Genomic DNA, 17,940 nt, shown 5'->3' on the forward strand with positions numbered 1-17,940 from the left:
CACTTGAATAAACGTACTCAGTTAGTTCACATCACCTTTAATATGTGTGATGTCTCTAAGCAGAGGAAGAGCCGCAGATTAAAGCTGAGCTCTGATTTAGTGGATGTGCTTTGAGCTCATGCATGTGTATTAAATGTGGAGTGGAGCTGATAACACACACTCTCACCAGACACACACTGGGACACCATCATACAATAGTGCCACTCTGTGGAAGAAAGCTGCACATACACACACACACACACACACACGAGATACATACAGTATAAACCAGCAGGAACAGCAGTACATCAACATGTAAATCATTTTCAGGAAACAAAACAAGAAAAGCAAGAAATAAAATAAGAAAAAAACAACTTTACTGTAATGTAGCTCAGCTTTAAAAAGCTCAAACTTATACTCATGACTAATTGCATAACTTAATACTGGAATGATTTCCAGGTCAGCTAATAGCTAATGTTCTCATTATTCTCAATCCAATTTGATGCTGCATTCATTAAACACTGATCATATCAAATCGTGTCAGTAAAATAGATTTGTAGAGACTTGTGGCCTGGTCAGTCTGGACTCTTGCTGTCCTCACATGCAGTCCAGTAGCTCAGACTAAATACCAGCAATAAGGGGAAAGTTTTGATTGTAGCCAAGTTTAGACTTTGCTGGGACCAACCAGGCCACCCTGCTGTTTAGTACACTTTCTATTTTCTATGAAAATGTCCTGATTCTCTTTTCACACCCTGATCTTTACCCCGCATTCAACAACTAGACAGCAGATAGTTTATGACAGGGAAGATAAGAGATGTTCAGTGCAGGACTGTAAAAAAGGATGACACAATATGTGGTATATCATGCCAAGTCAGAGGTACAGGTGCTCTCATTTCCTCTTTCAGGCGTGAAGGCACTGGACTACGTTGGTTGTGGAAGAAGCAGAAACACTGAGGACGCACATATGTAGAGGGGAGAGGTGGGTTTTCACAGATTTTTATCTGTCGAGAAAACGGTGTCCTGTTGTTCTTGATGCTATTTTGTCTAAAGCTTGTGGACTTTCACCCTCAGTCCATCGTCATGGCCACCCAAAGCCCAGTCCGTGTTGTGCTCATGTTTGTCGGATTGTTTACCTTCATAGCCGCAATCGTATTAAACTCTCTGTCGGCGTTTGGTGCTCAATCAGGTGAATATTTGTCAGAAAAGTCAGTTGAAGGTTTTGTAAAATATGTTCTGGGATTTATAACCCGATTGTGCTGATCTCAACCCAGTGGTTTTCAGGCAAAGCACAGAGGATCTGACACTCAAGTATGCAACGCCCATAACTCCCGCTGAGTGGACTCTCTTTCTATGGGACTTCATATATCTTTGGCTTTCAGCCATGTTTATATACTTTCTAGTGGGACTATGTAGAAGGTAGGCTTCTTGGCAACTTGTCACATTTTCATGCATAATTTACAAAAGATGATAATGCTTAATAGCTGCATCCCACTGCACAACTGTGTCTATTTCTTACTGCTTTTATCTCCTCCTCTTGCATGATTGCAAGCAAGCAAATCACTCCACCAAGTCCAGAGGCAATTTAGTCTTCCTCTGTGCAGTCGTTTGCTTTTTACATGTAGCAGATTGCTCTGACTTACTGTGATTATTTCCCCACAGGCACAGTGTGTTTGCTGTGGTGTATTTTCTCTCCCGAATCTAACAATATTATCCTTACCCCACGGCAGGAGCGCTTATGACTGGATGTACACCACGCCTGCAGTGCTACCCTATGGATTTCATGTCTCTATCATCATCAATGTTTGCTTGAATATTACATGGTTGTTTCTGCTGGACAGAGAGTAAGTGTGTGAGTTCAGCTCATCCAAACAGACACGATCTTCTGTTTGTAAAAGCATGATGAACGGCTATATTTTGAAAGTTTAAATGTCTGCTTTGCTGTGTGTCTATAGGTTGTTGCTGCCAGGGCTGATAACCTCAGTGCTTTTGATGTTCACTGAATACATGATCCTATTTTTCTCCTGTCATGGACTGAAGATCTATGGAGCCTGGTTGAACAAATACCACAACGCAGACCTGTGGCTCATAAGAGTATTGGTAAAATAAACATTTTTTGTGTGTGGACTTTGTAATAGATGGGTTTTTGTTTGTTTGTTTTATTTGTTTTTTAGTGCTCCACTTGACTTTAAGGAAGCGACATTTAAAAAAGGAAGTCTGTGATTTACACACAGTAAAACGCTTGTAAAAGCTGTAATAAAGTCACACTTTCAGCAAACAAAGGTGCTCATTGGACTGAAGGGCTAAACATATGCAACAAACAAAACATTTTGTGTTGGATGTTTTAGCAGTCATCATCAGGGTGCATGTTTACATTTTTTTTCCTGTTTATTGACTGCTTTTTATTCCCTTTTTTTGCATGTGGGGACAACATGTCATTCTGAGACTTTGCTATTGCCTTGTAAAACAACATCCTTTCCCAGCTGGCCATAGTGTCATTTGTGTGTCAAATTCTGGTTCGTGAATTAAAGCCGTGCTTAAACCCACCATCAAACCGCAATCCAAATCAGGTTAAACCAAAGACATATAATGTGTTTTTGTGTTTTGTTACTTTAGGGCACAACAGACTAACTGTTTCCTCCAACGTTCTAGCTGGTTGTAGCCTTATATTTGCTGTACAGACGTGAGAGTGATAATGATTCTCCCAAGTAAGCGCTCTACTGAAAATGTCAAACTATTCCTTTATCAGTCACTCATTCCCTTTGTGAAGTCCCACTGCACACTGCTGACACGCTATAATTTAAAAGAAGCCAGCTGCCGGTCCAATCCATGAGCCAGATCTAAAGAGTGAGTCCTCACCAAAATGCACAGCACTACTAGCTGCTCACGAGACGACTGTGGTCTGAGATTAGGAGGTTAGAAGCAGCCAAGCTAGGCCACAGCAAAAACCTTGAGATTGGTTTCCAGTCCTTCTTTGCCTTGCATTTGACATTCAAGAAGAGGTGAGAGATGAGGTCACACAACAGATGAGCCTCCTGCACAGCAACCCGTCTTTGAAGCAGAAAGAGAATCTGCCAAATAGTGTAGGATTGGGATACTGACTGCTGCCTTTGAGACTGCCTTTGAGACTCTAAAAAATATGAATCTTTTAATGGGTTCAAAGTGTGTACGTCCTAGATTCAGGCATTAAGGGAAGGATAATCATATTTTGTCTGAACAAAGTCTGCGTCACTAATCATCAAGCTTGCTTCATTGTGTTGAATCAGGTGCAAAATGGAGTCGCGGTATATGCAACAATGGGAACTCTGCTCACACTGCTGAACCTGACGATGTACTTACAGCATCAGACAGGTACATCTAGATGTGACTGTGCAAAGCTGTCATTGCTGCTGCTTCTGATGAAGCTGTCAGCCTGGTGAGTCTGACAACCTGCTGCGTTCTGAGGCTTAGCTCTTGGCGTGTTGTTTTTTCTTATTATTATTATTTTATTTTCCTTTCCCAGAGAGATGATGCATGAACAAAGGAGCTCCAATCATCTGTCTTTGTGTCCCTTTGCTCCCAGGTTTCTGTTAGAGAACTTTTACTTTGATGAGCATGTGCGTTATATTGTGACCATCTACCCTGTGGTGATCCTGTGGCAGGCAGCCATCCTGATTAATTCTAACTCTCCTGAACATCAGGTTTACATCTTTGCAGGTACAGTTTGATACCACACACCTTTTCTAATATACTTCATCAACTGATTCTCATAGTGGAGATGTTTAAACTGATCTCCTGTCTTCAGCTTCAATCCTGGCTATTTCCAGCGCCATGTTTGTGGCGCGCATTGGCCTGGTCACATGGAGGCATTACAAACGGCCGCTTTACAGAGCCAGTGGACCCAGTCTGTCACCAATAGAAATAGCCTTGACACAAAGAAAAATCTTTCTGTGAACATTAGCTTTGTCTTTTTATGACTCTTTTTTTGAAATTCACTATGGATGTGTACAACTGATCTGTAAATACTGCAAAAATCCGAGAATTAAAACAATGGTGCACTGCACAGCTCCCATAAAAAATGTTTTGTCTTTTGTTTGTTTTTTTTACAAATAAAGAAAAATGGAAGAGATAAAAGAAGTCATGAATACTTTCATTTTTTTATGCTTAGAATATGTTTTTACAAAACATTTGTAAATCTACGTGATAAAGATTTTATTAAGAAAGTATTCAAGGTTGAAAATAACATTTTTTGATGACAACTTAATTGGTTAGCAAATAAAATGTCAAAAAATAGTGAAAAATGTCCATCACAAATTTTGCAATTGTTTCTCAGCTAACAGTCAAAAAGTCAAAAGGTTTAAAAACAGAAAATACACTTGTTTGCCTTTTAAATGACATAAATTATTAATTCTGAGAATTGCTTTTAAGAACTTTGATTTTTGTCTGCCAATAAATAAAGTGAAAAACTATTGCACACAACTGTATCAACTGAGAAATAGCAGCAGTACTATTACTACTACTAATACTATTTCTTCTCACGTACACATTCACATCTTGTGGGATCATAATTAAATGGATTACCAAAGAGATATCATAAAACTGTGCAGTACATGCAGCTATCCAAAGTCCAAAATATGTGTTTCAGTGATAAATATTGTGCTTTACACTCTCCTGAGCTGCAGTCAGACACTATGGTGAGGCTCCAGGTATCTCTTGGACCATGCAGTGATACATGCTGGGAGCATTTTTCTAACTGTTATTACTCAGGTGATCTCCACTCTGGCAAAGGACAGCTGCGTGCCCAATGGTGAGTGACTCCACAACTACTGAATATTTCAGTGGTGTAATCCTACCAGAGGGTTTGATTGTTGTATGTTTTCAGGCTTCACAGCCACACAGACATGGCTGTTTCACTATGCACTCAGATACCTTCACCCTGACTGTCATTTAAAGCCATTTTTCCAGGTTATACAAACACACACAGCTTGCAGTTTAGACTGGAGGCGGACAAAACAAACACAAAAATAAAAGAATACACTGGTTACAGATGTATTATCGCCACAGCTATAATGTGTCATTATGAGGAAATTTGTGTGTGTTTCAGACCTCATCCAGAGTAAAGTACAGCTAAAGTTAACTTAAAGTTATAATCCTTAAATTTCAATTTAAAAAATTTCAATCCTGTTTGTTACAAGTGCAGTTTGCAATATAGGTGCAATATTTAATAAAAGCTAGCATTGCTTTCCACGGTGTGGTACTCTGGTGGATTCTACCAGTCCTTAACTTCCACATGCTCTTCATGATCTTATGGACAAGTTACCTGATGAGGCTACTCAATTACCAAAAGATCAGTGTAGTAAAATTTGTATTCTGTGATATTAAACTCTTTCAGTTTTATTGTATTGCCAGTTTAACATTTCACCATCCTCAGCTGTGTGAATTTATCTCCATATAAATGCAAATGCTTTATCACTGGTGGCAGAACCAGAACAGCTTGGCAGTGTTTGCCTGGTGGTCTCACTTGAACTGGTTCGATTCCCCGTCCCGGTGTCCATGGCTGAGGTACCCTTGAGCAAGGTACCTAACCCCCACTGCTCCCCGGGCGCTGCACGCGGTCGCCCACTGCCCCGGGTTTGCTGTGTGTGTGTGCACGTCACTTGGGTGGGTTAAATGCAGAGAACAAATTTCGTTGGAGTGAGTTCCCTCCAATGACAAAATATGTCACTTTAACTTTTAACAATTAAGCAATAAAACAACTCATGTGTAGAACATGAGCATTTGCAAGTGTGCACTTTATGTTAGTCTCCAAAAGGGGGCAGCATACACTCACTTCACACTGAGAACATGCCTGACAAACAGAGCTCTGTTGGATCAGAAGGTGGTAGAAAGCGGTTCAAGCTTTTATAAGGTCAATCTCTCTTTATTAAGCATGTGATTCAAAGGTGAACTTCATTAATACAAAATAAAGAGAGAGAGAGAGAAAAACTTTCAGTGTCGTTCTTAGTAATCTTGAATTTCCCTTGGGATCAATAAAGTATCTGTCTATCTATCTATCTATCTATCTAATAAAACCTCCTTATATCTTCATGCTGAACCAGGGTGAGGTTACAGAAAAGAAAAATAAAGAAAGAAATCATAATAGCTGGTGATTGTTTTAACCCATGAGGTTGAAAATTTCAAGACTGGTGAACAAACAAAGTTCATTTACAACCCCTTTGCCCTCTCCCACCCCTCCCTGCGTCTCTCACTCTGTTTGTGACGTGGTCTCCCAGAGATAATCACACATGCTCAAGTTTATAAGTGCCCTCTTTCTTGATGTGGCTTGAAGGATGGAATATCAAACATGCCCGATGGCTGTGGGGAAGAGCAACACGACCTTTGATGAGGATGCTGGGCTGAATAGAACCGAATGACAGATGAAAGCAGTGGGGAAAAAAGACAATAAAGATACAATGAATGTGTCCACGGGTGGATATGCTCACCGCACGGCTGAGTAAATTGGTCTCCATCTGCAGCATGTTCTTGTTCACTGGAATAAATAAAGAAATTAAATGCAACACTGTCTGATTTTTCTTTATTTCTACATTCAGTTTGGTTTGGGTAAGAAAGTGTGCGTCCTTCACAAAATCTTATTTAGATTGAGAATTATTGATTGATTTACAACAAGCTTCATGTTGCCTTTACTCATTGCTGATGAAGTGTTATTTTGGTGTTAAAAGATCACAAAAATACCTTCTGTTGTGGGTGGATATCTCCGACCTTAATCACAAACGCGCGTTGGCATTTAATGCGATGGCCTCATTTTGAGAAAATCTTTCAGTGTTATGATCTCCAGGTTCATAGTGAGTAAGTAAGTCAAACTTCAAACTTTCTTTATAAAGCACATTTTAAAATACATCAGCAAGACTACAGGAGGGGAAAGTACAAAAGGGAATCATAAGGCCCAAGCACATGGCACCTAACTCAAAAAAACACACACAGTGCACTTACAAGCACACGAAGCACACAGCTATCAGCATCCACAGCAAGCAATCCTTCAAATCATAGAAAAGCCAACTCAAAGAAGTGGGTTCTAAAGGATTTTAGAAAGGGTCATCAGCTGATCTCATGCTAACAGATTGTTCTGGAGTGTGTGTGTGTGTGTGTATGTGTGTGTGTGTGGACCACAACAGAGCTGCCTTTGGTTCTGAGTTTGGTATGTGGTACAGCCATAAGGTTCTGGATCATAACGCACAAGTGATTCACTTTCTGGGTCGAGCACACAGCAGTGGTAAATCTTGCTTCCAGAATCGTTGATTTGGATGGAATATTACACTCTGTTACATTTAAAGATGCAGGAAATAGACAGAGATGACTGCAGAGAGGATGTCGTGGCTGTGTCAGCCGGACTGACCACTTAAGTTCCATGTCCACATTTGCTATCCTAAAAAAAAAATCTACAGAAAAACCTTGTAAGAAAAATACAAATTTACTGCTTCTTGCATTCTAAATGTGCCTTTTCTTCACCTTAAATGATAGTAAACTGAATATGTGTGGGTTTTAGAGAGTTGTTGGACTGTATTGTAGTAATAAAATACATTTTTAAGCAAAATAGTAAAAAACATGAATATTTTTGTGGGTTTTTTTGGTTTTCGGTTAAAGTAAATTGACCATGTTTGGTCTTTGGACTGCATTTTGATCGCTGATTAACAGTTTAAGTCATTCTTTAGCAAAGTATAACTGGTTGTGAATATTTTGTGGTTTGCCTGGTCTTTAGACTTACAGATGTTACGTTGGGCCCTGGGAAATTATGATGTAATTAAACAAGCAAATAATAGTTAGTTGCAGAACTTTATAATAATTTATGGAAGCGTTGGACAGCATTACTGGATTAAAAGGGGAGAAGGGTGTATGCACTCACACTCAAAATTATTCACACAAAATGCTGACCAAGTGTGAAATATAATAACTGTTCAGAGTAATTCAGAGCAAAGTTCAAAAGATTTTTTTTCCCAAAACATCCAGTAAGTTCCAGCTGAGTAGGACAGTCTGGTAGGATTTTCACCTCCTCACAACATAATGCATCAGCTTAAAATAGCTACAACTTAATACCACAATGCAACAGTGAAAAACTGTTAGGCAAGAGCAGAAAATTAGATTCCCCCCTTACCGTTTACCAGCCATATCAGATTAAACTGGTCCAATCAAATTTCCTTTAGAACTTCATTTAAACTATTCACTCCCTGGCAAAACAGTTTTTATAACAAGTGCTCAAAGTAATTTAAAGATGTCCAGTGATGATGTGTGTTAAAGGTGGCTGCAAAGTCCATTAAATTGCTTCATGGATGTGGCTCCCACACATATTGCACTGCAGTGTTATCACATTTTCCTCCAGAGTACTGAAGCCAAATCCTCCCTGGAGTACAACACCGACGGGAAAGGCAGACGAGAAGGAAGAAAGGGACGTGTCTTACTGTCTGGCGGGATTGTAATTGTTTCTATACTCTCCAAAGACCTTTTTTTCCCCAAAAGAGAAATAACCTAGATATGCAAATATGCATTCCCAATTAATTTAATTCATATAATTATGCAGCGAAAAGAGACTGGGTTAAAAAAGAAGTCTTACCTAGTGCCAAGTTGTCCTCCCACTCAAGCCTCCCTCACTCTGCAGGGCACAGCTAAATTAGTTTGGAATATTGAAGCATGCTCGACTACACAGATGAGCATCAATTATCTCTGACATTTTAATGAGTGGTCTTCAGCCTTCTGGAATCAACAAACAGCGAGTTGGTGGTAGCAATCAATATGAGTTTTAAATGTGGTGACGAAATGCATAAACATAACCTTACAACTCAATTTTCAGTCAGTTTTATTAAGGTTTTAGTTTAGAATATGGTTTGTCATCTGCCTTTATGAATAAATTTGTACTATTTTATGAAATCAGGTTATGTCCAAAGTCTCCCCGAGCACAATTTATGCCTCATCAGCTGCACTTATTGACTGTTTAATTAAAAGCTCTAGGAACTTAAACTGGCTGTAATTCTAACCAGCTAAAATACAACCAAAAAATGTGATTTTTCATCTATTCATATATGGGAATTGTAAAGCAATGCCAAATCATTTATAAAATAATAAAATAATTATTTTCTTTGGTTCACTCTGTAACATTTTCTCTGGCAAGCCATTGTTTCATGTTCTTTGGATAACATGGAGGGCAAGTAATAAATAATAATTTAGCCGAAAATGAAATCAAAATGCCATTGAAGAGGGCCAGTCTGCAGCATTTGTTTATAAAAATGACAGAAAAGGAAATTATTTAAGAAGGATTAAAGTACCTTAAAAACATTTTACCTTAAAAATTTGAATGTGGTTTGAAAAGTCATGGAAAATTGAACTAACTCGTTCATCTTATGTGACCTGCTCTTATGAATATAACACATTAACTTAATCCACTTTAGAGTTTGATTCTTTAACAATCTGTGAATGTGTGTTAATTTAAAAAAAAAAACCCAAAAAACTCTCAGATATAAGTGCACAACAGCCTCTAATGTGTACAATATTTATGTATGTGTGTATGATATCTTGGACCTGAAGTAGGACTGTGATGAACCAGTTTTGGGTGAATGCGTTTCTTTTGTTATTCACAGAGTTCAACATGTGTTGAGTGTGCAACTCAAAAAAGCTGGTAGGGCAACAACAACAGCATGCAGAGGGTTGACAAGTTGTGGCTTTTGCTGAAAGCAAACAAACTTCAACAATCCTCAGTATTACAACTGTGGCACAATGATGCCAATTAGTTTGGTAAGACAATTACAATATATGTAAATGCTTTGAATTAATTAATCCCATGACATTTTTATTCTAATTAGCTGGTAATCCCTGACTCCTATTGCTCCATATTTAAGACAAACCCACTCAGTCCAGATAACAACAGACACCAAAGAGTGAAATCTGCAGGAATAATTATTACTTTGAATCTAGATTTGACTAATTAGTGGTGACGCTTCTTTGAGTGCAGATGAGCATTTACAGTCTTCTAGGACACAGGCAAACCAACAAGGAACTTGTTGATGTTAATCAAAAGACATAGATTTTAATTTACAGTTGTAATTAGGGGAGTAATAATTATGGTATAACATGGTTCTCTGGTGGTCTGTAAATGACTTTAAAAAGACGGAAACATAATACAGTGTCACACGTTCACATGTTCCCACTGCTCCTGAAAAGCTGAACGGCTGACGTCTGCCGAAAAGTTTAAAGGCTGTCATTAAAAAACCTGTAGTATTTTGACACATATTCCGTGTTCTCTTGTGTCGCTTTACTCACTTGCAGTAATTGTGGAGCAATTCTTTGACTTACTCACACTGCATGTTTGTGTTAATTTGACTGGCTCACAGTCGGACTTTCCTGCATGACATGTGACGAGTGTGCACTAAGCTTGTCAGTCCCGCATTGTGTGACTGCCTTGTGATACGTCAACACAAATTAACAAAGCTCGTTTCCTTTTACTGCCACTGGTGAACAATGTAATTCTGATTCTGAAGTGTAAGACTCGAGAAAGGAGACAAACAGCCAAGGGTTTATGAGGGGCATGTCAACAAGATGCATAAATAAAAGTGCCTGCAGACAAAAAAAACAAAAAACAAAAAAAGAAGAAGATGGCTTGTGCTTGAAATGCTGCTGAATAAAATAACACAAGGAGCATTTTGAGAATGCAGCCTAGTTTCACACTTGATTCTTAAATATTGAAAAGTGAGAATACAAGGACTCTTCATGCTCAACTCAAACAAGTTTTTTTTTTTAAACTTATTCGTGTGTGACTGTTTAATCTTGATTTCTTTACTCATCATGATTTCAAGATAGCAACAACCAGACCTAAAATTGGTGATAACATGGAAGCTACCATGACAACTGAATGAAAATACTGTGTGGAAAACGACATGAACTGCTCCTGTGACTGCTATCGGGTTCGTCCTGCATAAAGGAACACATTAAAAAAAAAGCTATAGATAAACAAATTGCTTTAATTAGAAATACACTTTATTGATGAAAGTATTGGCACACTTGCTGATTACACTGCACTCTAAAGACATGGACATTAATACGAAGCTGGACCCTCCTTTGCAGCTATAACAGCTTCCACTCGTCTGAGAAGGCTTTCCACAAGATTCTGGAGTGTTTCTGTGGGAATTTGTGCCCATTCATGCAGTAGAGCATTTGTGAGGTCACACACTGATGTTGGACCAAAAGGCCCGACTCAAAGTCTCTTGTTCCAGTTCATCCCAAAGGTGTTGGATGGGGTTGAGGTCAGGGTCTGTATGAGCCAGTCAAGTTCTTCCACCCCAAACTCCAACCATGTCTTTATGGAGCTTTGCTTTGTGCACTGGGCCACAGTCATGCTGGAATAGAAAAGGGCCTTCAACAAACTGTTGTAGCAAATTTGGAAGCATAACATTGTCCAAAATGTCTTGGTATGTTGAAGTCAAGCCAAACCCTTGAAAAACAGCCCCATCTCAATACTACCAAAAACTGTTGTTAATTTATCCTATCAGGAAGTATCGTCTGTGCAGCATAAGTCTGACATGTTTGAGTGCATTAAGATCTCCCTTCACTACGAACAAGTATAATCAAGTAACTGTTTACTAACACGTTGACCACTTTATGAAGTGATAATGCATTATTGTTGTTAGCTTGTTTCTCCTGTCCTCAAATGATCCAAAATGAGTTACCTGGCCATTTGTTTGCTGTAGACATTGCCTATACAAGTAAATGTCATGTGCAAATGGCAAAGCAAATCAAGTAATTGTCCTGATTTAGCTCACAGGAATATAAAGTACCTCACATGGTGAACAAGTGTTCACATCTATGCCTCATCCATGTTGTTTGTTGTTTATGTGTATCAACAGCATTCCTCTGCTCTTTTCTCACCGAGAGGTTTATGATTTATGATTGGTTTTTGATTGGCCAGGAAATCCTCAAGCCAACCTTTGCTTATTAAATCTTGACTACTATTTTTCTGACTGAACTGAATTTGTTATTAAAACTGTAAGTAATATGCATTTTCAGCAAATGCTCAATATGTTGTTACATCTCAAAAAATATTTTTTTGTGTCAAGGGAAATACTACAAGCTGGAGGGAAGTGGAATCTGTTTATGAGCAGAAGAATATGGTAAATAGCACTTTGTGTAAGCAAATGCTCTTTTGAAATAATGCTGCAAGCTGTGTCGTTGTGGCATAGTGCTTAATTTAAAATTCTATGTCATGGTAGATCAAATGAGGATAACAATAAAGGAAAAACTGGGATGATGAAATTATAGACTTCTGGTCATTACCAGGATAAGATGCTGCAGCTCCAGTCCAAAAGTGAGACTGAGGGAGAAGATAAACTTACATTCCTAAATTAGAAGTGTCACTACTGACTTTATATTAAGCCTACCTACAGGGCAAAACAAGGAGCCCAGACACAGAAAACAGAATAGTATATCCTCATTGTTTGGCATGTGAAAACGGGATCACTTTCAAGTATCTGACTCATTGTACCCCAAAGGTCCTGGGTCTCTGATTGCAGCAAATTACAGATTAAAGGGCCCTTCATACTGTTACACAAGTGCTCCCCATACACTGGATGGTGTCTGAGATGGCATGTGATGTGTGGTGTGGTATGCGTGTTTGTGTGTGTGTGTGTGTGTGTGTGTTATAGGGCACCAAGCTCTATTGCTTCCCTGCACTATTTATTTTTATCTGAACGAGATGAGGGGAGGATTGGAGGAAAACAGCCAAAGTGATGTCCCAGGAAGCAAACTGTACATACATGAGTCTCCGCTACCAAACACAAACATGTTAACACATTTGAAAAGATGATACGACCTTGTGGTGAACATTCAGGGGTGCTTCCTCACTGCAGTAAGGCAATATTAGATGAGTTATTGTAATTCTACGACACTCTTCTTCATTGCAGCACTTGAAAATGCTAATGTCATTTTAAAGAAATATGAAGCCTTGGCCTGTTTTACCTTGGCCGGTCCCTAGGAGCAGTAGACGGATGGCTCCTCTCACAGTTTCCTGGCACATGACCTTGAGTGTTTTATTAATTTCCTTATTTTTTTAGGGCAACACCTCAGGCTATTCACCTAAAAGATGAGTCAGGGGATCACTCGAGGCATAAGATCTGAAATTAGACAATTTTCAGTTAAAAAGACTTCAACAGTTCATTAACTATTTCAATTAAAAATTCTTGTTCAGGAATAATTAAATTAAAATGATCAAATTAGCTTTTGTTTTATCTGTAAGATACTCTTTTCAATTATTCAAAGGACTGTAATTATTTAAGGTATTTAGTGACAGGAGTCTGGTTAACATTCAATCATGTCACAATTTAACCTAAAAAAATGGCAAAAACTGCATCCATTCCACCGAGCTGGATTTGGGCTGAAACTTGATGGCAAACGGCAAAGACAAAGCTTTAAAAAGACAAATACAGAGGAGATTAACAAGCAGAATAATCCTATACTGAATTTGAGTTGTTTTGAAAAGCGCCTTACACCAACAGACATTTAAAATTCTTGAATCAAAAGCTGTTTCCATGAAAATGATGAAACTCGTCTGTAACAATTATGCTCTTCCTGAAAAGTACAAATTAGAAACTTCTTCTGCCTGTGATGCCTTTCACACAGGAGTTAAAGAGACCAAAGATTCACAATTAACGCACTGACTCATTGTGCTTTCAAATGCATTGCACTCAATGTGTCATCTTAGGAAAAGTGTGAATATGAATGAGAATATATCATCTGCACTGTGGTCATCCAAAATGAAAGACAGACCAGACAGTCCTTCTCTGACTGCTATACAGAAAATGTATTTATTGAATCTTCTCTTTAAAAATCAGGATACATGTCAATAAATAGCAGCATCAGCCGGAAGGGAAAATGACACAGTTATTCCCTCACTTATCCATTTTAAAGATAGAAAATGCATCTCTGGGTCAGATTCACCCAGTCAGCCTGTCTGTGTGAGAAGTCATAAATAAAGAAGCGCTGGAAGAAAAGATGTGGAAAGTGACAGTGATGTTGACAGCAACACATCATATCACTGCAGTGACAATCTGACCGTTCTCCTTATATTAGCCTATAATAAAAAAAAAGTGTCTTTGGAGAAAAGAAAACAAGACACTCATTTTATCATTTATAGAAGCTTGAAATCCTTTTAAGTTAGCAGGCTGCAAACACATTTCTAGGCAAGTTCACAGCACCGCATGGGGTCAGAGCAATTTATCTGGATGACTGCTGAACAGAAAGGACATCTCTGCCACCCAGATGATGTCCAGCACCTAAAAACCAGCCAAATGTTTCAGGGAAGATCACTGGAGTGCAAGAACTGATCACAGGTGTGCCAGTAACAACTTACAAGAGCAAATAAACAAGAGCAAGGAAAGGTGTGTGAAAAAATATGTTTGCGTGTGTTTGAATCCCCATTAGATGATACACTGAAGCAGCACACACTGAAAGCGTTTAGACACAAATACATGATGACAAAAAAAACACAATACACAAAAGCTACACTCATATAGACATCTTATAGATTAGAATAACACGACATCCACATGATATACACAGAATACAACATACAGCAACAACAAGACACTGAAATTAGTAGAAATATAATAATGACTATTATTAATAATGATTAATACAAAAAGTTAACCCACGAAATTTAATAAGAGGACTTTGTAGTCACAATATCTCTAATAAGACTGAAAGAGTCGACTGCCACGATGTTAGTGGTGAGTCTTTACTTAGGCACAGTGGTGTTATGCTAATATTAGCATGCTAACATGCTCTTACTGGCAGTGTGAACGTGCTGATGCTTGCCATTCATTCATAATGACATGCACACAAAAATAAATTTGAGGTGGCATATAAAACCAAGATATATAAATATATTCAAGAGACGAGCGATGCAGCTGTCGAATCAGGGAATCAGCACCACTTTATTGGACCACGTCTGGCACTGCTGCTGGATTAAAATGTAAGCAGTCAAAATGTGATAAAACTAAAGTTTTGGTAGTTTAATTTTAACTATATCTTCTGTTTGGAGCACATTTGGAGCACCTCATACATGCAGGAGAATGTGGTTGAAAGGGGTGGGAAAAAAATGACACAAATACATAATCCAAAAGAACAACACCACTACACTGCAGCCCATTTCCACAGGCAGGCACAGACATCTCTCTGATTAAAATTACAGATTTTCTAGACCTGCTTACTTAAATTTCATTATATTGTCATGTGTTCCTGTTATTTTGCTCTCAGTTGTACATAACGTACACGAAATGTTGAATATTCAGGCAAACTGCTGAAGTGAGACAACTTGCTGCGCTCTTGGCAATACATGCTGTACCTGAGGACACTGTCACACTGAGTCAACCTTGAAAAATATTTTTTTGAACATATAGCACAAGTTGGGCGCATTGTTGACGTGCAGAAATTTCAGCTCCCTGTGTATTCTGCCAGCACACCGTCAAAGAGGACCTCCGAACCTCCATCTTCACAGTTTATTGAATGACTTCTTTTCCTTCATGTGCTGGGCCAGTGCTTGCTGCAGCACATCACAGCCTAACACCTTGCCTTGTCTGAACCTGCCTGCCTGCCTCCTGCCTCGCCAGCTACTGACACACACTGTTGCTGTAATTAGGTGTGGGCGGTACAGTGCAGACAGATATCACTGACTTTCAGGGACAAATGACAGCACAGCCTGACAGTATCAACACAGTCACTAAAATGGAAGAAGAATTTGCGATTTAAGTTCAAAAGGTTTATCTTCTACGGCACATTTAGCCTGTCACATTATTTATGATCACTTTAAGGAGTTTGTTGCTTAAATGAAAGACTTCAGGCTGGAAGTGGCATGGGCTGCAGGGGCAGGCAAAGACCACAACATTAGCAAAACTCACAAGGAGAAATGACTCAAGTACATATACACAGTACACATGCACAAAGAACAGCCAATTGCACACTGCCACATAGCTGACAAAACAACCTGACCCCCACATGAAGGCAGAGCCGGGGGTTTATGTAGAAGAGCCGATGAGCAGATGGGAGGCAGGTGTGGAGAACCACCAGGTGTTGGGAATCAGGAAGCCGCCCCCTCAACACGCACACACTCACAAAGGAGGGAGGAGACACACGGGAGACAGAGAAAAAGAACAGGGAACACGAGAGTCACGACCAGAGCTGTGACACTCACCCACTTTAACACCCAATAAATCACAATACTGCTCACCATGTAACCGAGCAGGATCATGGAGCAAACAAGAGGGTACCCGAACATGAAATCCTATGTTTCCCCATGTTTCGTAATCAGTCACTCATTGCACGGTTACTGCAGGCCCCACGCAGGCAATTTATGTGGCAGGTTCACCAGCAAGGTCTCTGATGCAAGACCACATCACATTTTTCTCTTTGGTCATTTCTGCAGGACCCGCTATGCCAAGTGCTGACAATGTTAAATTGTGGTAGTGATAGGAATAATTGATGGCAGGCTATTTATGGGAGTGAAACCAGTCAAGGTCAGACATGTGATTTACAGCTCAGAGACAAAGAGAAATAAATTATTCTTTTGCCTTGGAGCAGAAGAAGTGTAACGTTCGCATTGGGTTTGAGGAACAGTGTGAGTGAGTGAGTAACAGCTGCTTAAAAACAGCACACGGTGTAATCCTTACGGTGGTGCAATGCTAAATGGTAACCTTGATTAGTGCTCACACTTGTCTTTTATTTTTGTCTTTTTTTGCAAAATCAACTCGACCCTGCATGATATAAGCCCTCCCAGCTATTCCATGTAAGGCTACTGCGGAGTATTTTCATCAGGTCTGGAGTCTAAACAGCTAAACAGCTGGAAGTGCAAGTATGTCATCTGTTTTAATAAGGAACACTTTACACTGACACTTAAAGTGGGTTGCATTAATGCCTTCCTAGATCTATAATTAGCAAGGCACAATTTCACAAAGCAGGTTATTGAGCAATGACTGCATAAGCATCTGCTAATCGGATCTGATTTTGTGCATCGGCATCACCTGTTTGAGGGAATCGGGGGAGGGGGGGGCTGCAGATACTCAAATGTAATGTTTTCCTTGAGCAGGGATGATGTGATGAACGCCAAGTGTGCCTATACATGTGTGCAGCTGCATATTTCACGGTTAGTTAGAGGAGCACACTCTCCCTCTGTGAATAGATGTCTCAAACAAATACAGGGGATTTGGAGGAAATAAGTGTTGGCAACAATTAAATAAACACTCAGCATGCCCCCTGAGGATGCTGAAGTATAGGCAATAGAAGGTGACATTTACTCTGCAGTCACTTCTGTAGAGCTAAAGCACATGCAGTGTGTCAACATGGGACTTCGTGCAGATTGTGGTGTCATAAAAAGAAGCATCTCTTCTGGCCTCTTATCCCTGACTACTAACTTTAAGATGGGTTTTCATTTGTTATCAGGTAGTATAGAGAGTCATGGCGTGTCTGTGATACAAAAGTCCATAGTCGTGGTGATGATCTGTACTGTTGCCGTTTTACATTAAAGGACAGCTGGATGACAGTTAGCTTCACAGTGGCTGCCTGACATTATAAAGTCTGATGGGCATCAAATCCTCCCGCCATAGGTGGAACAAAGAGCAGGGGAAAATAATTATATAAATAAATAACTGAACAGGGGAGCAGGTGTGTTTGGTGAAGCACAACCATGATGTGTTTATGGTACACCACTTCCAAACCCTGGTTAAGATAAGCTTAGTTATGGGACTCAGATTGAAACCATAAATACACCCCTGTAATAAAAGCACTCGGGGAACTATGTAACCATTTAGAGGCAGACGTGATTACAGCAGACATGATCTCCTAGAATATAAACCAGCCTGTATGGCACTGCATAACGATAAGTGAGTGAACACATAATCCTTTCCAAACCATATTACAAAGTGTTTTTTGTGCCTAGACCTTAAGCACAGCGTTGTCACA

At 39.4% G+C, this 17,940-nt stretch overlaps 1 protein-coding gene across 2 annotated transcripts; it reads left to right on the plus strand.

Annotated features, from left to right (window-relative positions):
- The first annotated feature begins 799 nt into the window (after nucleotides 1–799).
- LOC124049964 lies at nucleotides 800–4,026 on the plus strand. 2 transcript variants are annotated; one of them, XM_046372128.1, is made up of 8 exons: nucleotides 800–958; nucleotides 1,051–1,165; nucleotides 1,251–1,395; nucleotides 1,707–1,820; nucleotides 1,932–2,076; nucleotides 3,243–3,391; nucleotides 3,539–3,672; nucleotides 3,761–4,025. In XM_046372128.1, the coding sequence occupies exons 2-8, from the start codon at nucleotides 1,060–1,062 to the stop codon at nucleotides 3,907–3,909; spliced, it is 942 nt and encodes a 313-aa protein (XP_046228084.1). In that variant the 5' UTR covers nucleotides 800–958; nucleotides 1,051–1,059; the 3' UTR covers nucleotides 3,910–4,025. The 2 variants fall into 2 exon arrangements, with proteins under 2 accessions (XP_046228084.1, XP_046228085.1); XM_046372129.1 differs by having other exon boundaries at nucleotides 801–958; nucleotides 1,030–1,165; nucleotides 3,761–4,026.
- The last annotated feature ends 13,914 nt before the right edge of the window (nucleotides 4,027–17,940 follow it).

Source organism: Scatophagus argus, chromosome 18 (assembly GCF_020382885.2).
Source record: "Scatophagus argus isolate fScaArg1 chromosome 18, fScaArg1.pri, whole genome shotgun sequence".
In the NCBI taxonomy this organism is placed as follows: Eukaryota; Metazoa; Chordata; class Actinopteri; family Scatophagidae; genus Scatophagus; species Scatophagus argus.